This window comes from Chrysoperla carnea, chromosome 3, assembly GCF_905475395.1.
Source record: "Chrysoperla carnea chromosome 3, inChrCarn1.1, whole genome shotgun sequence".
Taxonomy (NCBI): Eukaryota; Metazoa; Arthropoda; class Insecta; order Neuroptera; family Chrysopidae; genus Chrysoperla; species Chrysoperla carnea.
Genome location: NC_058339.1, coordinates 63765719 through 63789841, shown reverse-complemented (window position 1 = coordinate 63789841; position 24123 = coordinate 63765719). Strand labels below are relative to the sequence as shown.

The 24123-nt window shown below is 29.2% G+C and overlaps 2 protein-coding genes across 2 annotated transcripts in view; both read left to right on the top strand.

Moving 5' to 3' along the window:
• The window catches only part of LOC123296583 (MICAL-like protein 1), a 284328-nt gene that overhangs the window by 3068 nt on the left and 257137 nt on the right, over window positions 1-24123 (top strand). The gene's annotated exons all lie outside the window — the stretch shown is intronic.
• On the top strand, window positions 7061-8462 carry LOC123296584. Its single transcript, XM_044878115.1, has one exon. The coding sequence runs from the start codon at window positions 7104-7106 to the stop codon at window positions 8328-8330; it is 1227 nt and encodes a 408-aa protein (XP_044734050.1). The 5' UTR covers window positions 7061-7103; the 3' UTR covers window positions 8331-8462.

The window sequence follows — 24123 nt, the reverse complement described above, 5'->3', positions numbered from 1 at the left end:
TTCAACCCCTACATTTAACGTTCGCATTCAAAGAATGTTTGGCATTTTAAATTCTTAACTGATGATGTATTATTGTTTGACGATAAATAAAGGCTGTAATTTTTATTAGAGATTTTTCTATTAAAAATACAACACTGCAGATACCTAACGGTGCTAGAAAATTTTTGACAAACCTCCAATTCACCACATTTCCCATAAAAAATGTAAAATTAGATTAGAGTTAAATTTAAATTGATTAAAAAACGAAGAAGCTATAAGCATTCAAAGATTGTTGCCCGTCTCTTTCTTCCAAAACAGAGTTTTATATGTAATCTCTATGGCGATACTGAACAATGATGTCGCTATTTAAGTATCTTACTCTTTGTCTTATTAGAAGTTTTAAATGTTCATATTTTGCGTACTTCTAAAGATTTAAAAAAACCAACTTCGCTTTTCTGTCTGTACAGTGAGAATTCTTCACCTTGGATAATTTAGAAAATTTCGTCATCATCTCCATCTTGTTGTTATTTTTTTATAAAAATTTTATCAGCCTATTCCCTTATGGAACAATATCATGGCTCGACAGTTCAATAACAATTTTACGTTAAGTAGAAAACGATACTAAAAGTTTTGGCTTTTCTATTAATTTTAAACTTGTTTTGATTGAACTGTAATAAACTTTAACCTTTTTAAAATACGAAGGTAGTGTGTTTGACATGCAAAGGTTATTTACACTGTTTTTAATCGAAAATAACGAAAAGTATAATTTGATTTTCATTGAATTCTTTTGAGAATATTATTCGTATAGTAATTTTCCGGGTTCATTGTATGATTATAATCAAATTATCCGTAAAATATTTCGTGGAAAACAATTTAAAATTTATATTTTTACTTTATCGATTGCTTTTATACATAGAATAACTTACAAGAATAGAATTTAAATATAATTAAATGAATCTCATTGAAAAAAATGGACAAAACCTTTCCTCCGGAATTAGATAAAATTTGCATTTAGGGTAATTTTGGTACAAAAATAACATAAATCGAACTTATTTAACAATTAGAGTAGTCCTTAAAAGAAAATCCTGTATGAATTACGCTTTTATTTCGGGGTGATTCTGGGTATTTATCGAAAAATACTCAGCTAATCATAATAATACTTAAATGAGCAAGATTTTTGTTTTTGGGTCTTCATTAACCTAAATAATCCATAGACATGCAAATCTGATTGATTGAACGACAAGTTTCTAGTGTATTGATCGAATTAATTGATCGAGAATATAATCCGTTGGGTAGTATTTTAGTTGATATCTCAGAAACTGTTCGTGTAATCGTCAAAAGAATCTAGTTTTTGTAAATTTTAGGTCAAAAATTCTCTGGGAAAATAATTTTTATCAAATTAGAGAAATAATTTTTCCCGATTTAAAAAAAAACTAAATACAATATTAGTAGGTTCATCGGCAAAGTTTGTTATATGCGTGACAAGAACTTTGTTGAACCCTTCATTGTTTCATTCAGTTGACATGCATATCAATATGGTATACGTATTGAATATAACTTTTCTGTTACCTTGGCAATTACGATGTACACAATAAACAAAGTTCGGACACTTTTAAATAGAAAACCGTTTGCAACCTGCTAAAGCAGAGGTTCCAAAACTTTTACTTATAATGTTTTTTGGCTTTGTGAAGACCCCTGGTTAGCTAATATTGCATTTAAAGTTTTTTTTATTGACAGGGATGAATCTTATGCTTTGATAAATAATTATCAAATTATCAATATTTGGCATCAATTTACTGAGGTTTAATCTTAAATATTATATCCTCGGTTTATTATGCCCAGTTTTTTTTTTTTTTTTTTTTTGTGTGTGTCTGAAAATGGGTAATCCCGCTGAAACCTTTTTTCTACTGGATACGGAGATAGAAAAATCAATTAAATATTTTCTGGCGATATTCCATAATGCTGGATAAGCTATAGATATATCTTTTTGATGCACAAAATAGCTGATACCCGTTTCTAAAGTTTACCTTCATTCGTACACTTTAGAAACATAATTCTTCATTCGTACTTCTTCTGACCAGATACTCTTGTAATGAGGAATCCGTTTCGTCAATGCCTCCATATGTATTGATTATCTAATGTGGTATTACCATATTTCAAACATCTTCAAACCTTACTTCAATGTCTGCAAAGAGAGCATTTAAATGTTGAGCGTAAGTTAAGACATCATCTTCCTGGCACTTTGTCTGTGAAAAATTGGGAAAATTCGAAAAAAAATTCTTTGTGTGTGGGTTATTCTATTAATGAAAAGTGAAAATTAAAGTTGCAACCTGCTTAAATGAGATCGACTATCATGGATCCCCGTTTACATCTCACAAACCACCAATTCTTTTTTTCGCTCACATTGACCTCTTGTAGGTCATCGTAGATCCCTTAGTGTTCACATGAACCACTTTGGGAAACACTGTTCTCAAGCACCACTTTATTGTAATGTAGGAGTGATTATAATAATAATTTGTACTTGTGGTCATACACTATATAATTTAATTAATTGTTCCCTAGTTGTTGGTGAAAGTTTTCTGTTGACAAAATAATGTTACCTTCTACCTATAGAAATTAATTGAAATCATAAAAAATTGTCATCCATTGTTTCACCTCATAATTGTTGACTGCGTTTAATTTAAACAAAAACATTGAAATAAAATAAAATTGAAAGTAATTTTTTTTTAAATGTATTGAATTGTTATAAAATTTTTTATAATATTAATTGACTTTTTATTTTTCTATTTCCGACCAAAATTTCATTTCAAGTAATTCACAATGATTTTAATTGAAAGTGGTTCTGGTTTCTTATATAATTCTGGCGTTTGATAAGAGGAAATTATAATGATTTTTTTGTATACCCTGTATATATGTAAAATATTGAGGTATACTAAGTTTAGTCTCAAGTTTGTAACGCTTAAAAATATTGATGGTACGAACAAAATTTTGGTAAAGGTGTTCATTATCATAAAATCACCTTATTAGGCCATTTCCGGTTGCCCGTATGTCCGCCTGGACACGATAACTCAAAAACGAATAGAGATATCAAGCAGAAATTTTTATAGCCTGCTCAGGACGTGAAAAGTGTGCCCAAGTCCGTAAACGAACACAGGTCAATTGGATCTTAGTTCCGTAGGACCCATCTTGTAAACCGTTAGAGATAGAATGAAAGTTTAAATGTAAATAAATGTCTTAAGAAAATAAACAACTTTTGTTTGAAACATTTTTTCGTAAACGTCACTATTTATCCGTGAGGGCGAAAATTAGGACAAAACTTTGGTATCCATTTTCTCCAAAACTATAAAAGATAGAGAGTTGAAAATTTTACAGGTAGCTTCAACTAGTGGCCTTGTGGTTTGTTTTCGAAATTTTCGTTGTTGTTGATTAAAAAGGTCACATTTTTTGTTCGAAACATTTTTTCGCAAAACGTAAAGCTTTGACAAAAACGGATGGAAAATTTTTACCCAAAGTTGTCTTTTCGTATCAAACAAAATTTTTTTTTCGTATAATTGTTTCTGCGGAATCTAGGAAATAAAAGTAAGCTATCAATTACTGTCTAAACTTTTCGGTTTACAAAAAAACGTTTCAAACAAAAAATGTTTGCATTTTTATAAAGAACAACTTTCTAATTTTAAGTGTTCGTTTTACATGTTTAAAATTCGACAACTGCAAAATAGCAGCTACCAGAGACGGTTAAACGTTCTAAATTTTAGTCTAAATTATATCGTTAGAAATACTTTAATAACACTTTATTTTTCATTTATATCAATGTTCAGATGAATAATATTTAAATAAAATGGTAAGTTTTATAACTAGACACTCACAAATCTAATTCTTTTTTGTTTTTAAAGGTAAGTGTTAGTTAAATAATACCCGTGTGAATGGTATTATAATATGTTTTAGATTGTGTTGATTTCTAACTGGACACCTTGTTAGAAAAGGTAACGGAGCATAAATAAAGATGGTATATAACATTATTAATATATGGAGAGCGCGGCGGCGCCACCCCATACAAAGAAATACCCTATTACATTATAGATTGACGATGGAAATCAAATCGATCTGCATAATATTTATATATATTCTCTTCTCTTATTGATAATCATTATATATTAAAAAAAACTTGTATATCCTGAGAACTATACTTGTTTTCTTTATTTGGTTCAAATATAAAAGTAATGTAATTGACGAAGGTGGAGATATATTTGTTATTCATTGTGTTTTTATCTTTTACGAGATAAAATAGTGGTTTATTAGTTACTTCTTTCAGGTAGACGATTTATTGAACAAAGATATTCTGCTTTTATTTCGTAGCTTAAATCAGGGCTGGGGATGTTGAAACTAATTTTAGATATGTAAAATTCTCTGTAATCTCTTCGTACAGTTGCATTATTACGTGGACATCATGAATACTGTATTTGTTACATTAAAAAACAGAAATTACAGGTTCGAAAGGATTGGAAAGTTTGAATTCGTTGCCAATGAGTATCTTTTAACATATATGGGAAACAATATCCATGTTTCCTGATTTGATACGAACTCTTTGGGTTTCAAGACCATCAATTTTCCGGATTTATACGAAAAAGATAATTTTAGAGATGAGAATGGGAGGCGATTGAGAATCTCAAAAATCTTATCTATGATCTATATGTGTCTGAATATTTGTTTAATTCATCGTAACTGATGTAAATTATTAATTGATTTAAATCGATTTTTGACGACAGTTAATCATTTACAAATTATTTAGACGAGTAATTTTGACTCTAAAATTGCGAAAATCCCAACCTTTCTAACTCATGTCTTTCATGATATAAGGATATCAATTCTTCTTTTGATTTCTAATTTGGAACAGATATTCTATTTATTATTAGGATGCGTTCATAGAAACTCCATTTCGTAATTTTCGGGTTAAAATTACTCTAGAAATCGAATTAAGTTTAAACTACATTGGCTGATTTCCAGCTATACATAGCTGAAAAGCTTTAGAAGCTTTAACCTATTAGCTTTTCAGCTATGTATAGCTGGAAATCAGCCAATGTAGTTTAAACTTAATTCGATTTCTAGAGTAATTTTAACCCGAAAATTACGAAATGGAGTTTCTATGAACGCATGGTCTACTTAATTTAAGACATTAGGTTACTAATTCTTCTTAAGTTTTTGAATTTGAATTTCATAGAGCTGATATCTGGACAATTTTTTAGCCGGTGGCATTGATTTCGCCATATATCAAAATAAAATAATAAGTATTGCGCAATTTTATTTAATTTATAAATAGCTTTTAAGCAGTTTTCATTTATACAATTAGGTACTTTACGTCGAGTGGGATATAACAAGTTAAATAAGATAATTTAAAAATGATTAGCTATAATGTCAGAGACCGAAATTAATATAATTTCAAACTAGGAAAAAACGGTAAAATTTTGCAAAAGCTAATTTGTATCCCGCAAATTTTTTCCCATTTAAATCAAAACAAGCATACTTTTACCACTTTCCGTGAGAGAAAGGAGAAAATTAGGTATAAAAGAGAGTAAGTATGAGTACTTTAATATCTATAAATAAATTTATTATTAATAAATATTTTAAAAAGTTAGAAAATGATATCATTAGTTCAACAAAAGATTCACTGTTCTAAAAAGTTTTGTATCTTAAAGACCAAGAAATTAACACTTTCAACCGCATATTAAAGTACTCATACTTACTCTCTTTTATACCTAATTTTCTCCTTTCTCTCACGGAAAGTGGTAAAAGTATGCTTGTTTTGACTTAAATGGGAAAAAATTTGCGGGATTTCCACGTAGTTAGCATATTGAAAAAATCCGTTTCCTTTTTTTTAGAAACAGCAACTATTTTGTCAGCTCTGCCATGTTTATTGAATGAATTCTTTAATTGACTCTACTGTTCTGAAACGATAGACAAAAATGTCTCAAGTGTTGAAACAAGGACGTGATAATAGCGGAACCCAAGAAGGGATTTGTATAGTAACTCTAGCGCGTCAGATTAACATATGAGGGGTTCCTTGGACTTTCCTTAGTACTTCCTCCAAGTATTAGCCCTAAATATGAGGGGACGCGCGTAGGGCAGATGATCTGATGAATAAAAAAAATTACGATAAGTGCATTAACTAGAGCGCGTCAGATTAAGATGGGTTAATTACATGCTAAAAAATATAGATTTCAATAATCTGATGATTTAAGTGTGACGCAAAATGGGAGGCTTGAAAAATTGGGTTGTCCGTAGTGACTCGAGCGCGATCAAAATTTTTTCAGATATTTGAAATGTAATTTTTTAGCATGTAATTAAGCTACCATATCGTTAACGCAATTTATTTTTTTACTAATCTAATTATTTACCCTACGTCCCCGTATTTAGGATTAATGTTTGGTGGGGTACTAAGGAAGGTCCAAGAAACCTTTCGTATGTTAATCAGACGCGCTCGAGTTACTACTCAAATACCCTATTGGGTTCCCCTATTATAATTTGCCAACCATATGTTCCAACCTTCTATATTTAAGAAATATTTTAGAATTGTTCTGCCAATTGAAAGAATGCACGTACGTATAAGTAGAATTCAGGACTTGAAAAATAGATAACGAATTTGTCGGTGTTATCTACGCAGTTCATTCTTAAATTTTAATTATTTTCATTTATTTCGATTATCTAGATTATTAAGCAGTATCCAGACAGAGCACGGTGAAGATGAGGATGATAAATCGAAATAATTTTAGGAGGCAATCCTAATTTCGATAAAATTAGACGTCAATGTTAATTTCTATCCCGGATAGTAGAAATAGTGTTATTCTCAAAGTCCTTGATAAATTTTATGTTTGTAACAAATAGAATACTCAGAATTCAGTAATTGCTTTGTCACCATTAATGTCATCACTAAGATGAAAAGCAACAAATTGCACAAATTTTCAAAATTGATAAACAATAATTTTGGTATATAAATATATTGTGAAACAAAAATTTGGTTTTATTTATTGTAGAATTGTTAATTGAAATCATAAAAATTCAAATTTATTAATTGTATTAATTAGGGAAAAATTGTATTTCCATTTTTTTGTTTATAAAAATCTACTAAAATGTGTAACGAAGACCTTAAACAATTGTTAACAAACGAAGTTTGTGAAAATTTAATAGCAAAAAAATTAAAAACTAATGAATTCAAAATAATAAATACAATAATTAAACCATTATCAGATGCACCGCAAGGATTTTCGGGAACACATTTCTTTTTAAAATTTGAAATAACCACAAAAAATGAATTAAAAACAGTGAAATTCTTTTTAAAATTCAAATTGGATTTAGATGCTTCTATATTCTATCGTGACGGTAATAATGATATTTACGGACGTGAAGCCGAATTTTTACAATTGACTACACAATATAACGTCGATTGGGCTCCTAAATTGTATGATTATGTTGGAGAACGTTTATTAGTTTTAGAAGATTTAAGTGAACGTGGCTTTACTATAAACGTGGAACGTGGAAAGTTTAATTTGAATGATTGCTTTGCGGGTATACAATCTTTAGCAAAATTAAATGCATTTTATTTCCAGTTAATTCATGATAAGAAAAAATTAAATCCGAACTTTTCCATTTTAAAAGAATATTCAAATTTTTTCAAAGAAGTCATCTTGCAATTGGAGACAAACCTTGGTAAAGAATGGTGTAAAGCTACAATAGATTCCTTCAATTGTATTCTAGACGAAATGCCAACATCAAACTTGAAAATCAAAAAGAAAATTAATGAAAAATTTAATGATTTAATCGAATATTTAAAACCGGTGGAAAATCAATATAAAGTCATTTCACATGGTGATTTATGGTCGAATAATATTATGTTTTCAAATGAAAATGGTTCTCCACGATGTTGTTTTATTGATTATCAATTACTGCGTTTTTTACCACCTGCTCACGATATTCTTACGTTACTACATTTAAATACTACAACGGAATTTCGTAGACAACATGATTTGAATCAATTTTTTGATTATTATTATGAACAATTTTCGACCGAATTAAATAAAATCGGTTTAGATTCGAATGTGGTCTTTCCGATGGATGTGTTTAAAGCATCTATAAATACTTCAATGGTACCGGTTTTGTTGTTAAATTGTATGGTTAAATCATTTTTATTGATGGATTTCACTCGATTGAGTACATACATAGCCGAGAATGATGAGGGTCTTTGGACAAAGGAACGTGCAAAAATTATAAAACATGAATTAGATACTGATGAAAAGTATAAACAAGCTATATTTGAAGAATTCCAAGTATTAATTGATGAAATTGTTAAATTATTATGAGTTTGTACCTACGCCACAATCAAGTATATTTGAAATTAAATTTTGGGATTCGTAAATATATTGGAACAAGGAAATAAATGTTTATTTTATCTGTACTTCCAAAAATATAGAAGAGAAATTTAGCAATCTGAATCGTTGCTTTATTTTCTAATTCATATAAATACAAATAACGGTTACGGCCGACAACTTCTTCGAAATCAAAGATGACATTACAGTACAGCGGATGTATGAAACGAAACTTAATCCATGCTTTTGAGAAGCAAAAAATTTGGTCGGGTAGAAACAAAATTTTAAGAAAGCGTTTTTTGTAATTTTTCAAGTGGCTCAGGACATAACCTCAGCAAGTGAAAACAAACAATTGACCGGCTTAATTGTCGATATACCATTTATAGTCATGTAAGTAAAGAAAGATAGTTACTCTTACACGCAAAGTAATAGGATAATCTTTCGCTTCACTTCTTCAGTGGAAATGTTAAAAAACAAACACATACATACATTCAATAAGTGTATACTTGATACATTACAATACATGTATAATGCTCTAAAGTAATTTGCGCCCTCACGGGTAAACAGTGATGTTTACGAAAAAATGTTCGAATAAATGTTGTTTATTTTTTTATAAGGATCATTTTTTACATTTAAACTTTAGTTCTATCTTTAACGGTTTAAAAGGTTGGTCCTACGGACTCAAGACCCAATTGACCTATGTTGCGCATTTACGAGCTCGCACCCATTTTTTAACAAATCGAAAATTTCTCCTTCATAGCGAATTTTCGGAAAATAAGTTTTTTTTTAAAACAGCCATTGCTCAGGGTTGGAATGGCCTGGATAAACGATCCTTGGATTAAATTTTTCGTAAGGGATTATCATTTGCTGCAAAAAAATTTTTATATCACTTTATAAAAATTAAAAACTCAAGATAATTTCAAAAATGCCATTTAACGTCATGTATGGGTTCAATCATTAATTTAATTAATGAATGAATGAATTAATTTTAAATTCATTATAATAAATAATAGTTCATTTTCGAAATCATTTTATAAATTTGATAATAAATTATTTGATTAATGATTTGTTCATGGATGTTTTAATGTTTTTTCGTTTTAATATTTTTAAGTGTTCTGACAAAGTTTTATCCACTGTCCACTATCCCAACCCCTCTGTGCCAAAAATCATGTTGAGACAAAAAGGAGCAATTATATTTTCAACAAAACTAGAAATTAACAATTAAACAACATGTCAGTTATTTATAAAAAGTGACGAACTTTATGATGTTCATACTCAACCCTGGTTTAGACATTTTGTTCTAAAAGATAATATTTGGTTGCGTGGTTTTGTGTAACTGAAATATTGTTCAAAATATTTTTTTTTTTTTTATGTCATTTTGAATAAGCTTAAATAATATACTTCGAATATTTAATTTGCACTGATAATAGACCTTATCATTATTGTTTCGTACAGTCAGTAATAAGTTAAGCAAAGATACAAAATATTTGTTTTTCATTTTATCACATAAGTTTTTTAACAAATTGACCGAAAAATGGTAATCACTTTTTTAAAATGAAAATGTCTATTCGAGTATATTGATGGTTTTACAAGAGTCTAAGAAATATTTAGGCAATGTATATATCAAGCAAGTATACCAAAATGCTGGATCTTTTCTTGGTCAAGCAAAAATAAAGAAAGAAGTGCTTCTGCCACAACTCTGGCGCTTATGCGATATATTGTGTAGACATAACAGTCGCATTAGATAAGTTCATTGTCTGCAATATAAATAATGATATTTAATTTCTAAATTATCCATATGAGCAATCAAATAATTAATAATGAATTTTTAATCAGTAATTAGGTCATTAGTTATTAAATTATTAATATCATTTTATATTTTGTGTGTATGTTCATAAATTTAAATAAATAATATAATTTGTGATAAACATTTAAAAAATGAATAAATAACATTAATTAATAAAAGAAAAAAAATTATTTTTTTAATAATACCCCATAATGTATAATATAAATATATTATGTATATTATTACATGAATGATTTGTATAAGAAAAACATAGAACGTCACAAAACTTCTGTGTAGATATTCTGTGTACAGTGGTTGTCCGACATATTAGTAAATACCATGCAGTTAATTCATATAAATTTGACACGCGAGGTATTCCTGAAAATAAGTCTTACTGTGTTAGGAGGATACTGTCTTAGAATTAAAGTTTTTTGACGTGACGTGTACCACTCTAAAGATAGATACCGAGAGTGGATCTGTAAAAAACGGTGACGTCATCACGTTTGAGTTTTACGAGACTTGAAATTGAACCATTTTTTCATTTTCTCACTGATTAATAATAATTTCAGTTCCTATTCATAGATAACGTTCGTCTACTTAAATTTAACAATAGCTCTTTTTCTCATTCACAGATGGCTCTCGGGTACTAAAATTTTAGAATAAATCCATTTCCACTCACAGAATTACATACAAAATTAATTTATATACAACATTTATTAAAATTGATTGCCATTCTAATCAATTTATAATTTATATAAATTTTATATCAATGCCTGTGAAGTTTCACTTCGTTCCTGGGTCCCCTGACCCATCCCATGTTTTTACATAGTTGAAAACGGAGTTTCTGTTTTTACTAAAATTGGTCATGGAGGCACTTTTTTTTTACCAGACACATAAAACCAATAAAAAAATCAGGATAAATATCAACTGAGTGGCCTAGAATGCGGGTGTTCTACAACAATGGAGACTTTGAATATGGAAGTAAGTTGTGTATTACAAAAACTATTTGGTAGGAACTGATTTACTGGAAATTTGCATAGTTTCAACAACAAAATAATCTATGAAAAATTAGAATATCACATATTTATATTATTAAAATTGTGTGTCTAGCTATCTGTCTGTCTGTCTGCTTGTATGTTTGTGTTAAACATGGAAACGATTAATCTGATTTCGATGGAATTTTTACTCAACATTTTTTTAAACAAAATTTCGGCTATTTATGAGCCGCGTCGACTTTTGAGTTTTGTTGGTAATTCAAAAAGGAAATTGAGATACATCCTGGGTTTACTATAAGAATTGAATTATTGCAATGTTTTAGGACATTTATCTGTACGTATTGCCTATAGCATTATAGTTTATACATAGATGTCAAAAACATTTTTTATTTATAATAATTTTATATTATATTTTGTTGTAACTTAAAAAGTTTTGTGTACACTTCGTTTTTTATTGTAATCATTTTTCAAAAGTTTTGACTTGAAACGACCCTTGCCGCATTAGAATAAAATATTCTGTTAATAAAATATTACGATGAACTGTGTTTACACTGAAAGAACAACGAGCGACTGTACCTAACGAATTAAAGAAGCTTAAAACCATCAGTTATTCAATTTTTCAGAATTCACTTCAATAAAGTCACGAAAATTTTGGGAGAAGTATTCTCGATAAAAGATTTCTGGGAAACAAAATCTGTTGAATAAGATGCCTTATTCTTCAATATATCAATTAATTTTTCCCAAAACATAGTCCTTTCCCACATGTCCAATCTGGGTCGTGTTTTGTTAGTAAATAAGAACATAGTTAAAAAATCTAAAAAACACGCTTGTTGCTTGTTTTAAGTATGTATGCATAGTATGGCTATCGGTAGTATAATAAATGTATATAACTGATGATGTCCTATGCATGAGTATGATAATAGAGACTTACATACAAACATACATACATACATACATACAGGTAAAGCTAATAACCGTGTTAAAAATGTAATATTATAGCTCATATTGTCAAAAAAATTCGGCAAATCAGCATTTACACATATAAGAAAAAATTATATACTGAAAAAGTCTAAAATATTTTGGTATTTGGAATTAGCATTTTAAGTGGATATCGCCAAATTTTTTAAAGTTTAGGGTAATTAATTTTATTCCAGATATTTTCCAAACAATTTAAAGAAAGTAAACTTATTCTAAAGTGTTATTATCTTAATGTATTCGAAGTGTGGCCCAATTTAATTCAATAAAGTTTTAAAAATATTTCTTGGGTTACAACCCAATCGGAGTACAACTCAATAAGGCATGAACTTTCTCGAAAAATAGTGTCATTTTTATTGAAATTCGAAACTTATAAAAGGGTACTTTTCACGAGAAAAGTTCTAAATCGCCATTTAATATCGTTTAAAACTGTAATTCTCAAAACGCTCTAAATAATTTTAGTTCTAGACCTTTGCTTTACTTAAAAAAACATGAAAATTTGGTTAATTTTACTATTTAATAAATTTTTTAGATATCGATTAATATTGTCGCTCGATAAATTGTTAAACTGCACGATAAATTGTTAAAGAACCCACATTTGTATTTTTTGGGTCAAATTTACTCTAGGCAAGTGAAAACAAACAATTGTCTGAGTTAATTGTTGAAATATCACGTATAGACAGTTTTGTTGCTCTGTCACATTACACATACATACATGTCACACATACATAACTGATATTGCCATATAATACATACTATACAATTTGTGCATAATTTGCGCTCTCAAAGGTAAACAGTGATGTTTACGAAAAAATGTTTCAAACAAAAGCTGTTTAATTTTTTATAAGGAACTTTGGAGTAATTTTTTACATTTAAAATTTTGTTCTATCTCTGACGGTTTACAAGATGGGTCCTACGGATCCAAGATCCAATTGACCTATGTGGCTCAAATTTCAGCATGATATCTCTTTTCGTTTTTGAGTAATCGTGGACAGACGGACAGACGACAGACAACCGTAAAAGGACTAATAAAGTGATATTATGAACACCTATAACAAAATTTTGTTCATAGTATCAATATTTTTAACCGTTACAAACTTGGGACTAAACTTAGTATACCTTGGTATATTTCATATACGTGGTGTGGTATAAAAATGATTTTTATTCAAATCGAAAGGGTTTCATAAGGGTTTAAGCTCTTGAAAAAATCACAAAAAAATTTTTGTTTCTGTATTTGATAAAACTTGGTAGATGGAAAATTTTTACTAAAAAAGAAAAAAAATTGGATTTATTTAATGGAATGAGTATTTTTTTTCAAATATCACCTAATATATACTGTACAAAAATTCAGTCTTGGAGGAAGCAATTGTCTCGATTGGTCTTCTTTAGGAATACTTGTCAGACATTAAAACACGACTACAAATAAAATACAATAAAAGTTGTTTGAATTCGTAACTTTTGTAAACATACACCTTTACATTATGATAATGATTTAATTCAGTGTAGATACACCTAACTAACTTAGTTAAGTGGATATGTAATATGTAGGTAATGTAGTACCTCTATCTAACCTATCTCTTCACATATTTATAACACAGTACTAATGAACTTCCCGAAAAATGTTACAGGTTGATGATGATGGTAGTTTATTCACAGCTTGAGATGACTATGTTCATATATTTTATATAAACAAAAAGTGAGTGGTTCGTTTGGTTTTAGGTCGGATGCTTAGACGTGTTGTGTTCATTTCTTCTTTTTTTTTAAGTTACACTAACGTTAGAAAGTTGGGAAACATTAAATAAAATTAATATTTGAAAAACGCCACTTATCGTAAATATTAAATTTTGAACTGTGGAAAACTATTGAATATTCAGACTAACGATCTATTAACCAGGTTGTGATTTAGTGTAGCTAATTTTGACTGCATACGTGTACAACATCTTACTTAATAACGAATATGCTCGCATTTAGATAATATTTTGTCAGGCCGGATATAAACAATAATTAAGAAAAAATGATAGCACTCAAGCGCCGATTCAAACATAGGATCCATGTTTTTTTTTCAAATTATATTCTTTTTAAAACAAAAATAAGGGTTTACATTTTTCAGTGTGTCTCATTTAAGATGAAGACACCCTCATATATTCGTTTTCTATACGAATATCGATTTTTCACAGTCATACATGCTGAGTTTAAAGTACTGATTTCGGTTAAGTATCTTAAAAAATGTGACCCATCACTCTGTATGACTGAAAATTTTAAATCGATAATCCTATAAATAACGAAAATATGAGGGTGTCTTCATATTAAATGCGACACATTGTATGTCAAGAATATTACAAATGACCACTGCCGCAACAGCTACAATACAAAGACGTTACAACTTATAGTCATGAATTTGCTGAATTGTTGAAGAGGGGTATCAATAGTTGAATAAGGGCTCGTTCATTTGCATTGTACCTTTCTGTATGACTAGCATTTACAGTTTTCCGGCTTTGAAGTTGCGATAGTATGTTAATACATTAAACACTCTTGTATTTGTAAACTAGTAATAGCAAACGGCGCAGACGACACCTGTCAGGAACGGGTTACAACAAACTTAGATTTTTTCGATCGTTCGCCACTTCCTTTGGTGGGTTGGGGGTTGTAAGTTGTTTTGTCTTCAAAGTTCACGCTAGACGATAGTAATGCATTCAGTCTTTGTAAACTCAACAAACAAAATACTTTCTCTTGAGCAATTATTATTATTCAGATAATTATCATTCTGCTCAATTGATGAGCTCCAACTATAATAATAAAAAAATTTAAAATATTGATTATCGGCTCATTTGATTGATTATTGGTATAAACAGGCCTAGATTGAATTTTCAAATTTTCTTGAAATAATAAATTCTTTTTTCAATATGTTATGTCATAATGCCAGAGGGAAAAGTATTTCACTATATTTCTTATAGTTTCCTGGTCATGATAATACTTAAACAGTAAATTGAATTGTAGATTGGTAGTAAACTTTTTCGACCAAAGTTTGTAACTTTGGTGTATTTTATTTTATTTAATGGTGGAGATAGAAAAGAGAAGAAGAATATATATTATCAAACATGATGAACACGAATTTAACATTTAAATAAATAAAAATATAAAATTATAGTATTTCAGGTTATCGGGTTGACTTACTCACAATTTATCGGGTACCTTTAACTATGGTTTCTAGACGGAGATATACAGTGTTGTTTCAATTAATAACATTAAAAACTTTATATGATGTCAAGAAAAATTTTATTTTTAACTTTATTTGATAGAATTTTTAGTTCTTTTTTGTAAAGTTTATGATTTACCATAATTCTTTTTTATTCATAGCCAACGGGTCTCAAAAATTTCCATGTTTTATGTTTCAGTATTTTCTATTCTCCGATTAAGCTGCAAACCTCGCTGGATAGCTACCAATAATGTTAATAATACTCTTCCCCTTACAACACTTGTACTAAACTTATCGTTGAATATAATTAACGAACCCCCTAAAGAATTTTTCAATGTGCTTTTTTTAATATACCTGAGTTTCTATCGCATTTTAAGTAAAACCAGAGAAATAAAGAAATAAACTAATTTACGAAATAAACTTTCGATATAACAAAGTTTGGGTGACAGACTTTGTCCCTATATCCAAGTGTATGCTTAGACCTTTAAAACTACGAAACCGATTTTGATACGGTTTTTCTAATAGAGTGATTCAAGAGGAAGGTTTTTATTTATAATATAGTAGAGAAACACTGGTAATTTCCGAGGTTAAACGAAATTGTAAACAAAAAGTGGGTAAGTGATGGAATATGAAGTGAAGGTTATAACCCAATAATCTTTGTATTTAAAATTGAAGTTGCCAAGCGAAGCGGATTGTTCATAGATAGTTAAATATTATATATGTAGAAAATTGTTTAATTTTGTAACGATTATTAAAAGTAAGAATCCAAAAACTTTGAAATAATACAATAAGGCTTAATCGATACTTAAAAGTTCAAAACATGTCTGATGTAAGATCAAGAACAAAACTCGCTTGACTAAGACCAAGACAAACAACTCATCTCTGCAAGACCAAAATTCGATTCTGCAAGACCAAGACTAATATTAAAACTAATAATGCAAGACCAATACCAAGATACAATGATCAAGATCAAGATCAAGACCAAGACCAAGATAATTATGATCTTAGTCCTGCTCTTGGTGTAATTATTTAAAATACATAAGTGAGTTTTTTATTTTCTTAGCAAGTATAAACTATATACTTGTTTGGACAATACTTATGAAATTCTTAAATGGTCGCTTGGCCTCCCAAGCCTTTACACACGTAATTTTTAACATTTTCACTTAATTGCAAACTAATTTTATGATTGAAGTGTTCAATTTCTATCATAAGCTCTCGAAATGTATGTAAATATCCCGCAATGTAGAAAACCAGAAAAAAACGTCTAGAATCGCGTTAAATCACACCGTTTGGTTCCCAATTCACATTGATATGGAAATATATAATGATCTTGAAACTTCAGTTTTAATAAGTGAATTTTTTCGCCCGCCGTTTTTGTAAACTAAGCAAAATGAGACTTTTTAAGCAAGTTTTTCGCGTTTTATCACTTTGTATAAAACTTTTAATGGAGAAATGCGAACATTTTACAAATTCATAAGACCACCAAAATATACCTTCGTACAAAAAAAATAAGCTTTTTCAGAATTGTTGCGGAATTAGGTTATTATTATGTTGAATATAACGATAAATAAAGGTAAATATAATTTTGACACATACAATTAGTAAATTAACGAATAAATAATTTAATATCCAACTATAAATTAATAAACGTAACCTATGTATTATGTGATTTTATAAAAATCATTTGAAAATGGATAATATTGTAAACTGATTATTATAATAAACATAAATAATAATGTTTTGTTACGTTGAATGGGTCAAACTTGTCTATGGTTTTTAAGTTTCGGTCAGACATAAAGAACCAAGTAGTAAAGTGTATTTAATATTGATAGTCATGTACTGAAATCCGTTCGTTTTTGTACTGACTAGTTTACGAAGTATCGTTGAACAATACGACTTTGGTTTATTAAAAACTTAAAACTGACCAGCATAATTTGAAACATACACTCCTAGAAATTATTATATGGCTGAATTATGCTTAACCGTTCTGCAAAAATTCTCATAATTGGGACGTAAAATTAAATAAAATTAAAATTTATGTAAAATATATTTTTTTTTGTTTATTCTAACTAGATATGGATAATGGAATAACACTTATACAAAATGAATTTTTCCGATAAAAATGTTGAGTCAAGTAATACCAAGAATTTCAATTTTTGGGATTTGATGTTGTTTAAAATAATTTTTGCAATTGTTATTGCAACTAAATAGAAAAAAATTGATCCCAAAACTATGGAAAAGTTGTTATACTGATTTGGATACAGTTTTTACTAGTGTATTGTATCATATAAGCCCTGTGGTGACTGTACCCATATTCTGTAACTGTTTATAAAAGTAACTGCCGATATCGTTATCGGTAGAGGTTTAGGTTAGACGGTAATAGATATACGGATGTTGCTGCCGTATATCTATTACAAGACCTTTCCATAATCTTTAGTACTCGGTATTTTTCTTACTACAATTTTACACGTCTTACTTTCGTCTAGAAAGAATCTATTTGCTAATTAAGTCCGGCTCAAAGGCAGTTTTATATTCAAAGTCTAAGATCACGAGGCCAGATAGACATTCCCGACTCATTGTTGAACGCAGATAGATTTTAATTATTTTCAGTTTGCTGAAGCTTCCGCCACAGCTTGCAGATGTCTTTGGTTATGTGCAGTACATTCTTAAAACTTTAATTACATTAGGCAACGCTTCTTGCAAGTCATGATTGCACAGATGTTGGAACAGGTCAAATGCACTTGATTTTTGTATCCAATTCTTTAAATACGACAAGTTCGTAAAAATCAACGGCATTCAAGTCTTTTGAATATTTTCGAAATGGATCGGCTCCATTTATCTACGGATCCTTGTGGTTTCAACATGGGATACGTTTTTAAATTAACTTAGGATGGGTTGCAAAACCAACTGATTTTCGGGGCAAGTACCAGGATTTGGACCCTTTCCTAAATTTGGTTTTACATGACCTAATCTAGGTGGCGAATTCGTTGCTATGTACGGTAAGGTTCATATATTCAGTTTTATTTCATATATGTGTCTGAATTTAATTTGTCAGAATTCATAAAGTCTTTGTCATGGATTATTTATTGTGTGAAGACTACAACCTCAAATCTTTTTCTTGAACGCATACGTAGTTAAGCTACATTTTAATGTTGCTTACACGGTGTACACTCAATCTATATAAGTCGTGATCGAATCTATCTCAGTGTGTGTTACGTGGTACATAGGACGAGCGAGGTGGCTTGAGGGGATGTAGATGAGAGAGTAGACACCGACTAAATATAACTAACTGAACGGTCCTTGGACGCAGATACAAAAACACATGCTCCCCAATGTGAGACATTTTTGTAATACAATTTTTAACTATAACAAGTTGTAAGACACAAACAGCGTTATTAATAAATCTGTACAAATAAATTATATCTGGAATTGGTATCAAATAAGGGAGAATGACATTGCGAGGAAATTAAATCCGGATTCATAGACCGATTTACATTCGGATTCATAGACCGTGGGATAGAAAACGTGCTTTGTTAAATGATAAATACATAATTAAAACTTTATGAGTGGCTTCCTTTTGGTTAGTTTCCGGAATCGCTAATCTAAAATTCGAAATCAAAAGGCAGCTAAAAGTGTTTGCAAATCCATTAAAACAACCCCTAGAAATGACAATGATAAAAAATGTAGACAATTTTTTTATCTGCCATTTTCTTATTTTTCGTTACTCTGCAGAGGTTAGTGCGGCTAAATGTTCCTGAAGGTCTAAGGAGAGTGTACAAACAAGAATTTTTGAAATCGGAGCTGTTCCACCGATTTCCCATATTTTCCGGCTTAATAAGTCTACTAAAAGTTAGATACACGCGTACTTGTGCTTTTTCGATTTACGTCCATATGGTGGAACAGAAGTACTATACTTCCGGACACCACATTTTCTTTATTTAACATTAAAATAAGTTATTAGATTTCATATTTTGGACAATTCTCATCATTTTTGGATTCTAGACATGTTTTATCTTACCTCACCGTTTTCGATATTGCTTTGAAAAAATAAAATATTAAAAAATATATATTTTCTATGTATATCTGAAATTGAGGCTTAAATGCGCGTTTTTCTCAAACTTTAATATCATATGGTTTTCAAATCAAATTTTTGACCAGAACCACAAAATAATCTTTATTTTTGTCTATAAAAAATTTTAGGCAAAAACCCCCTTTTTTTACGTTCATTTGTTTTAAGAATACCAAATCTGTATTTTTGCTCAATAGATGACAGAAACTCTTTACTATTTCATTCCTTTATGTATTCTACCCACATAGGTACATTAATTGAAACAGTTGATTCTTAACGCCCTTGAATTAAGACCAGACCAATATATGTATTACAGATAATATCTGTAATAGGCGCCCTTATAATTTCTTTTCCCTATAAAATAATAAAAAAAAGAGCCTTTACGATACCGAATTAAATTTTAATTGACACAGTTAAATTATTGTACGTGGTTATTACATTCTTCTTATATTATGTTTGTTGTTATTTATCACTATTATAACACAAAAGTTAAAAACTTGTGAAGTGGGCAGACATACATTTTATATAAATGAAATAATGATTATATATCTAAACAAAACAACAAAAAAACTATGATGTGCGACACTCACATGTGACCTCTGTATAAAAGTGATTCTTAAATTACCTATTTACAGAGTTTGTAGCCCAACAACTACAATAACTACTCTTTCTGTATAGAACTCTTTTTAGTGCTGTTCGCGGAAATTCTGGAAACTTCTATATTGTTTTATTATATATTAATTTGATTGAATTTTCACACAATTATTTCATTATTTACCTATGTAATCAAATTCCATTTTCAAAATATAGGAAATATTATACATTATGGCCTGTGACATCATCTATCATCATTTTCTAAATTAAGGACGTTGCCAAAAAAAATGAGTGTGTGCAAATATTTGAGACTTAGGTAAGTTTCAAATTTTTAAGGTGAATTCTGTTAGAACTTAGGCAAATGAAATGAAAATAAAGAGTAAAGTTTTTCGATATATTCCATAGTTTTTGAAATATTGTTCCCTAAAGATTTAGGAGAAAATCATTTACAGGAGAAATAGCAGATAAATGTCATTTATTTCATTTCTTTAAAGGTATTTTATGGAAAACGAGTGCCGCTTGTTAAAATTTCCTTTTTAGAAAATATTTGTCATGCTTTTAACGAATGAGTATAAGTTTTCCAAATTAATCTTAAGAAAATTAGCATTGTTACATAACAAAGCATACTTTTATAAACACTTCAATATAGGGTTTACATTTTAAAAACGCAAAAGTTAACTGCTCAAATCTATAAATTTAATCGTAAGAAGGAATATTAAAAAATTTACCAGCTTATTGAAGGCATTAATGAGAATGCATATACACGATTTAAAGATGATCCTTTATATCGTTTTTTCTCCATTTTAGAGACGTGGATAAAGTTCTGTACGATATACGTGAGATAACGTTTTATTAACGTACTTTTACGAATGCCCAACTCGTGCTACTCGTAGTGCCAATTTCGCACACGTACGTTAATAATGCTGCTATCCCAGTAGTATCGTAAAAAACTTGATGTTAAAAAAGTTAATTAATTGAAAATTTTAATATGAGAAAGTCTCCTTTAGGACTTTAATTAGAAGTTACGGACCTAAGGAAGAAACGGAAGAGAGAACTTTGCTCTTATTTCTTTTTTCAATATCTGCAAAGGGAATTCAATTTTATGTTTCTACTGCCTGGTGTACATAATTTCCACGATTTCAATAGAAATTTTAGTTTTTTTTTTATAGTTAAAACCTGAGAATTTTATGGTTTTTTTGGGAGCACTCTTAAACGCATTTTAGTTCTCAAAATCGCGAGGTCCGTAGCATTTGTTTGCTCGTGCTATGAGGCTAATCCGACACTAGCCCTGTGATTAAACTTTTCTATTGTAAAATTTGAATACTTTCAAAAGTAAAAATTATTTTTTACAATCTGAATACAGAGGTAAAAAAACTTAGGTATAAACCTATGTATACCACTAACATGTATTATTTGAAGTGAAGAGATGTGAACTTCCTGTATGAAGGGCTGGCTATATTATAAGTTAAAAAAAAACTTTTTTTTTATTGAATATACTATAAATTAACTCTGTATATGCTCGTTTTGATCGTAACGAATGTATTCATTCATTCAATATGAAGAATTGTTCATGATAATATATATGGGTAGTTCTACAAATTAAGAAACTGTCGGTGTCTCATCTAAAAAATCATAAAAAATGTGTTAGCTTCTAGTTGGGCCCTAAAAATAATTTTCAATTAAAATTATTTTCTTCTTGGGACAATTGCCATTCAAAGTGCCAAATTTTCAGGAACTTGTAGTATCTCTCGAACAAAATTAAGTCAAAAGTGTGATTTATTAACTACGACTTTAAGGCCATAGATTAAAGCAAAATAATGAAGTTTATTATTTTTTTATAGCATGGCAGACAGGCTATTTTCCCCTGGGGTTACTGTTTAATGTAAAACAAACGAAAATTTCATATCCTATACGCTGAGCCACGTTGTCATTCAGGTAAGTCAAGTGTAAATAAGAAAGAGCTTCTACGCATAGAATACTTTATTTCTTACTGGACCCAATTCTGAAGTCCATGTGCTGGGCCCAATGCCCTTTTTAATGGCCTTAAATCTAAAAGTTTGAAGTCTTTTAGACTTTAGTCTAAAAGACCTTGTATACTCTGTAAAATAATAAATTGAATTTTTCAAATAGAATGTACGAAAAATGTCCCGCAAAAATCATATCCATTTTTTTCTTCGTTTGTAGAATAACCCTTATCAGTTGGGATGGTAAGGTACTCACTCCTTATTCAATAGAAAAATATTATATTTGAATGGTCATAAAACTCTCATTATTTAACTAAAGAAAAAAAAATTTCTCTTGGAATCATGGAAATCATGTACATATGCAGTAGAAACACCAAATTGTATTCACTTTGCAAGAGATATTGATTAAAGAGTTAACCATATATAGAGTTTTTCTTCCGTTTCTTCTTGATAAAACTAAAGTTTACTTTTTAAATTCAGGTAAAGCTTTTATTTTGAGTTCTGAAGGGGACTGACTGACTGTCTTATTTACAATTTTCAAATTATCAATTTTTTACATACAAATATTCCTTAATATCATAGTAATACCTTAATATTAATACTCTCCTAAAATTTTATGAAGAAATTCGAAGTAGAAAAAAACTATAGCCATATATATAATGTCCAAAATGTTAATTCTGATATTATGTAGATATTTAATCATACTTTGACCTGTGGGGGTTCATTTTGATCGCTAACCCTTTCAATTGTCAGCGGCGATCGATCAATTTTCAAAAACAAACAGGTATAGGTCCGTTTCTATTATTAATACAAATTCGAAAAAAATATCATAAATAGTACATAAAAAGTTCTACTTTTTCATATTATTATTATATCCCCGCTTAATCCCGTCATTTCCTCGAAAAAAGTATTGTCAATATCAAATTTGCTTATAACAAGAGAACGGATAAAGATGCAGAGTCAAAATACGTACTTTTGAATTATCTTCAACTTTCCCATTTAATGTTATCAGCGAAAATCAGTAGTTTTCCCAAAAAACTACCTTTTTTCAAAATATTTCAAAAATCCCGCCAAAAAAATCGTTCCGGGGCAAATTTATTGAATTTTTTTGAATTTTTGTTTTTGATAACATTACGACACATCCCCATAGTCACGAAGTGTGTACCTCAAAAAAGTTGGCCTCCAAATAGGGAGACTGAACTATTACAAAATTATAAAAATTTCATATCATGTATGTAATGTTTTCTATACACGGATATACACACAATCTAATTCTTTTTGGTAGATCAAGGTTGCAGAAGTTTTATAAATTCTTATAAATTTTTATTTTATGCATTTAAAAAATTTTTTAAATAACATCTTGTATTTGAATTAACTTTATTTGAAGACAGTGTTGGATTTTACATTTCCTCAATCCTAATAGTTCCGCATATTATTGACACTTCGTGTTGTATTTTATTTCTTCTAACAATTTACAATTCAAAGTATTTTTAATTACTTCCATAAATAAATTTTTTTTTTTTGTATAATAATGTTGTATATTTACAGTTTATTTACATATTAAATTGTATTGTGATTCTTGTTAATTGACTAATGATGTAACAAAAATGAATGCCAATTGTTGTAAAGATTTAATAAATAAGGAGAATTTTTTTTTGTTTACTTATCAATAACTGTTGATAGCAGCTTCCGACATTTGTGTAGCAAATACATTAATTTCTTTCTTCTTCATTGTAGTGAAGTAAAACTTAATGAATAGTCTTTAATTTTAATTATACAATTCTTCCAATGAATACTATCAGATAAAAAATTTAAAGAAACCATCGACATAAAATCAATGAAATTATTATTTTTTTGAAGAAAATTTACTCTTTCATTTGAAGATCTTCGCCAGTTTTTTCGAGTACGGAACCCGAAACTCGCATTTGAAACATAACTAAGAACACTCGATTAAGAAGCTGCGATGGCACAGACAAACACACAGATATACAGATACGTTAAACTCATAACACCCCTCTCTGTTAGTCGGGGGTTGAAAATAGAAGACTGTATTCTGTCATTCCATTTTTATACTCTGTATATATGAAAATATATATCAAGGTTTACTAAGTTTGGTCCTGAGTTTGTAATGCGCTAAAAAATATTGATGCTACGAACACCTATTTTGGTGTGTAGTTGTTCATAAAATTTTCTAAATGGTTCATTTTC

What these genes read in the sequence shown, in the direction of transcription:
- LOC123296584 (XM_044878115.1), top strand. Translation starts at nt 7,104, where the DNA reads ATGTGTAACGAAGACCTTAAACAATTGTTAACAAACGAAGTTTGTGAA.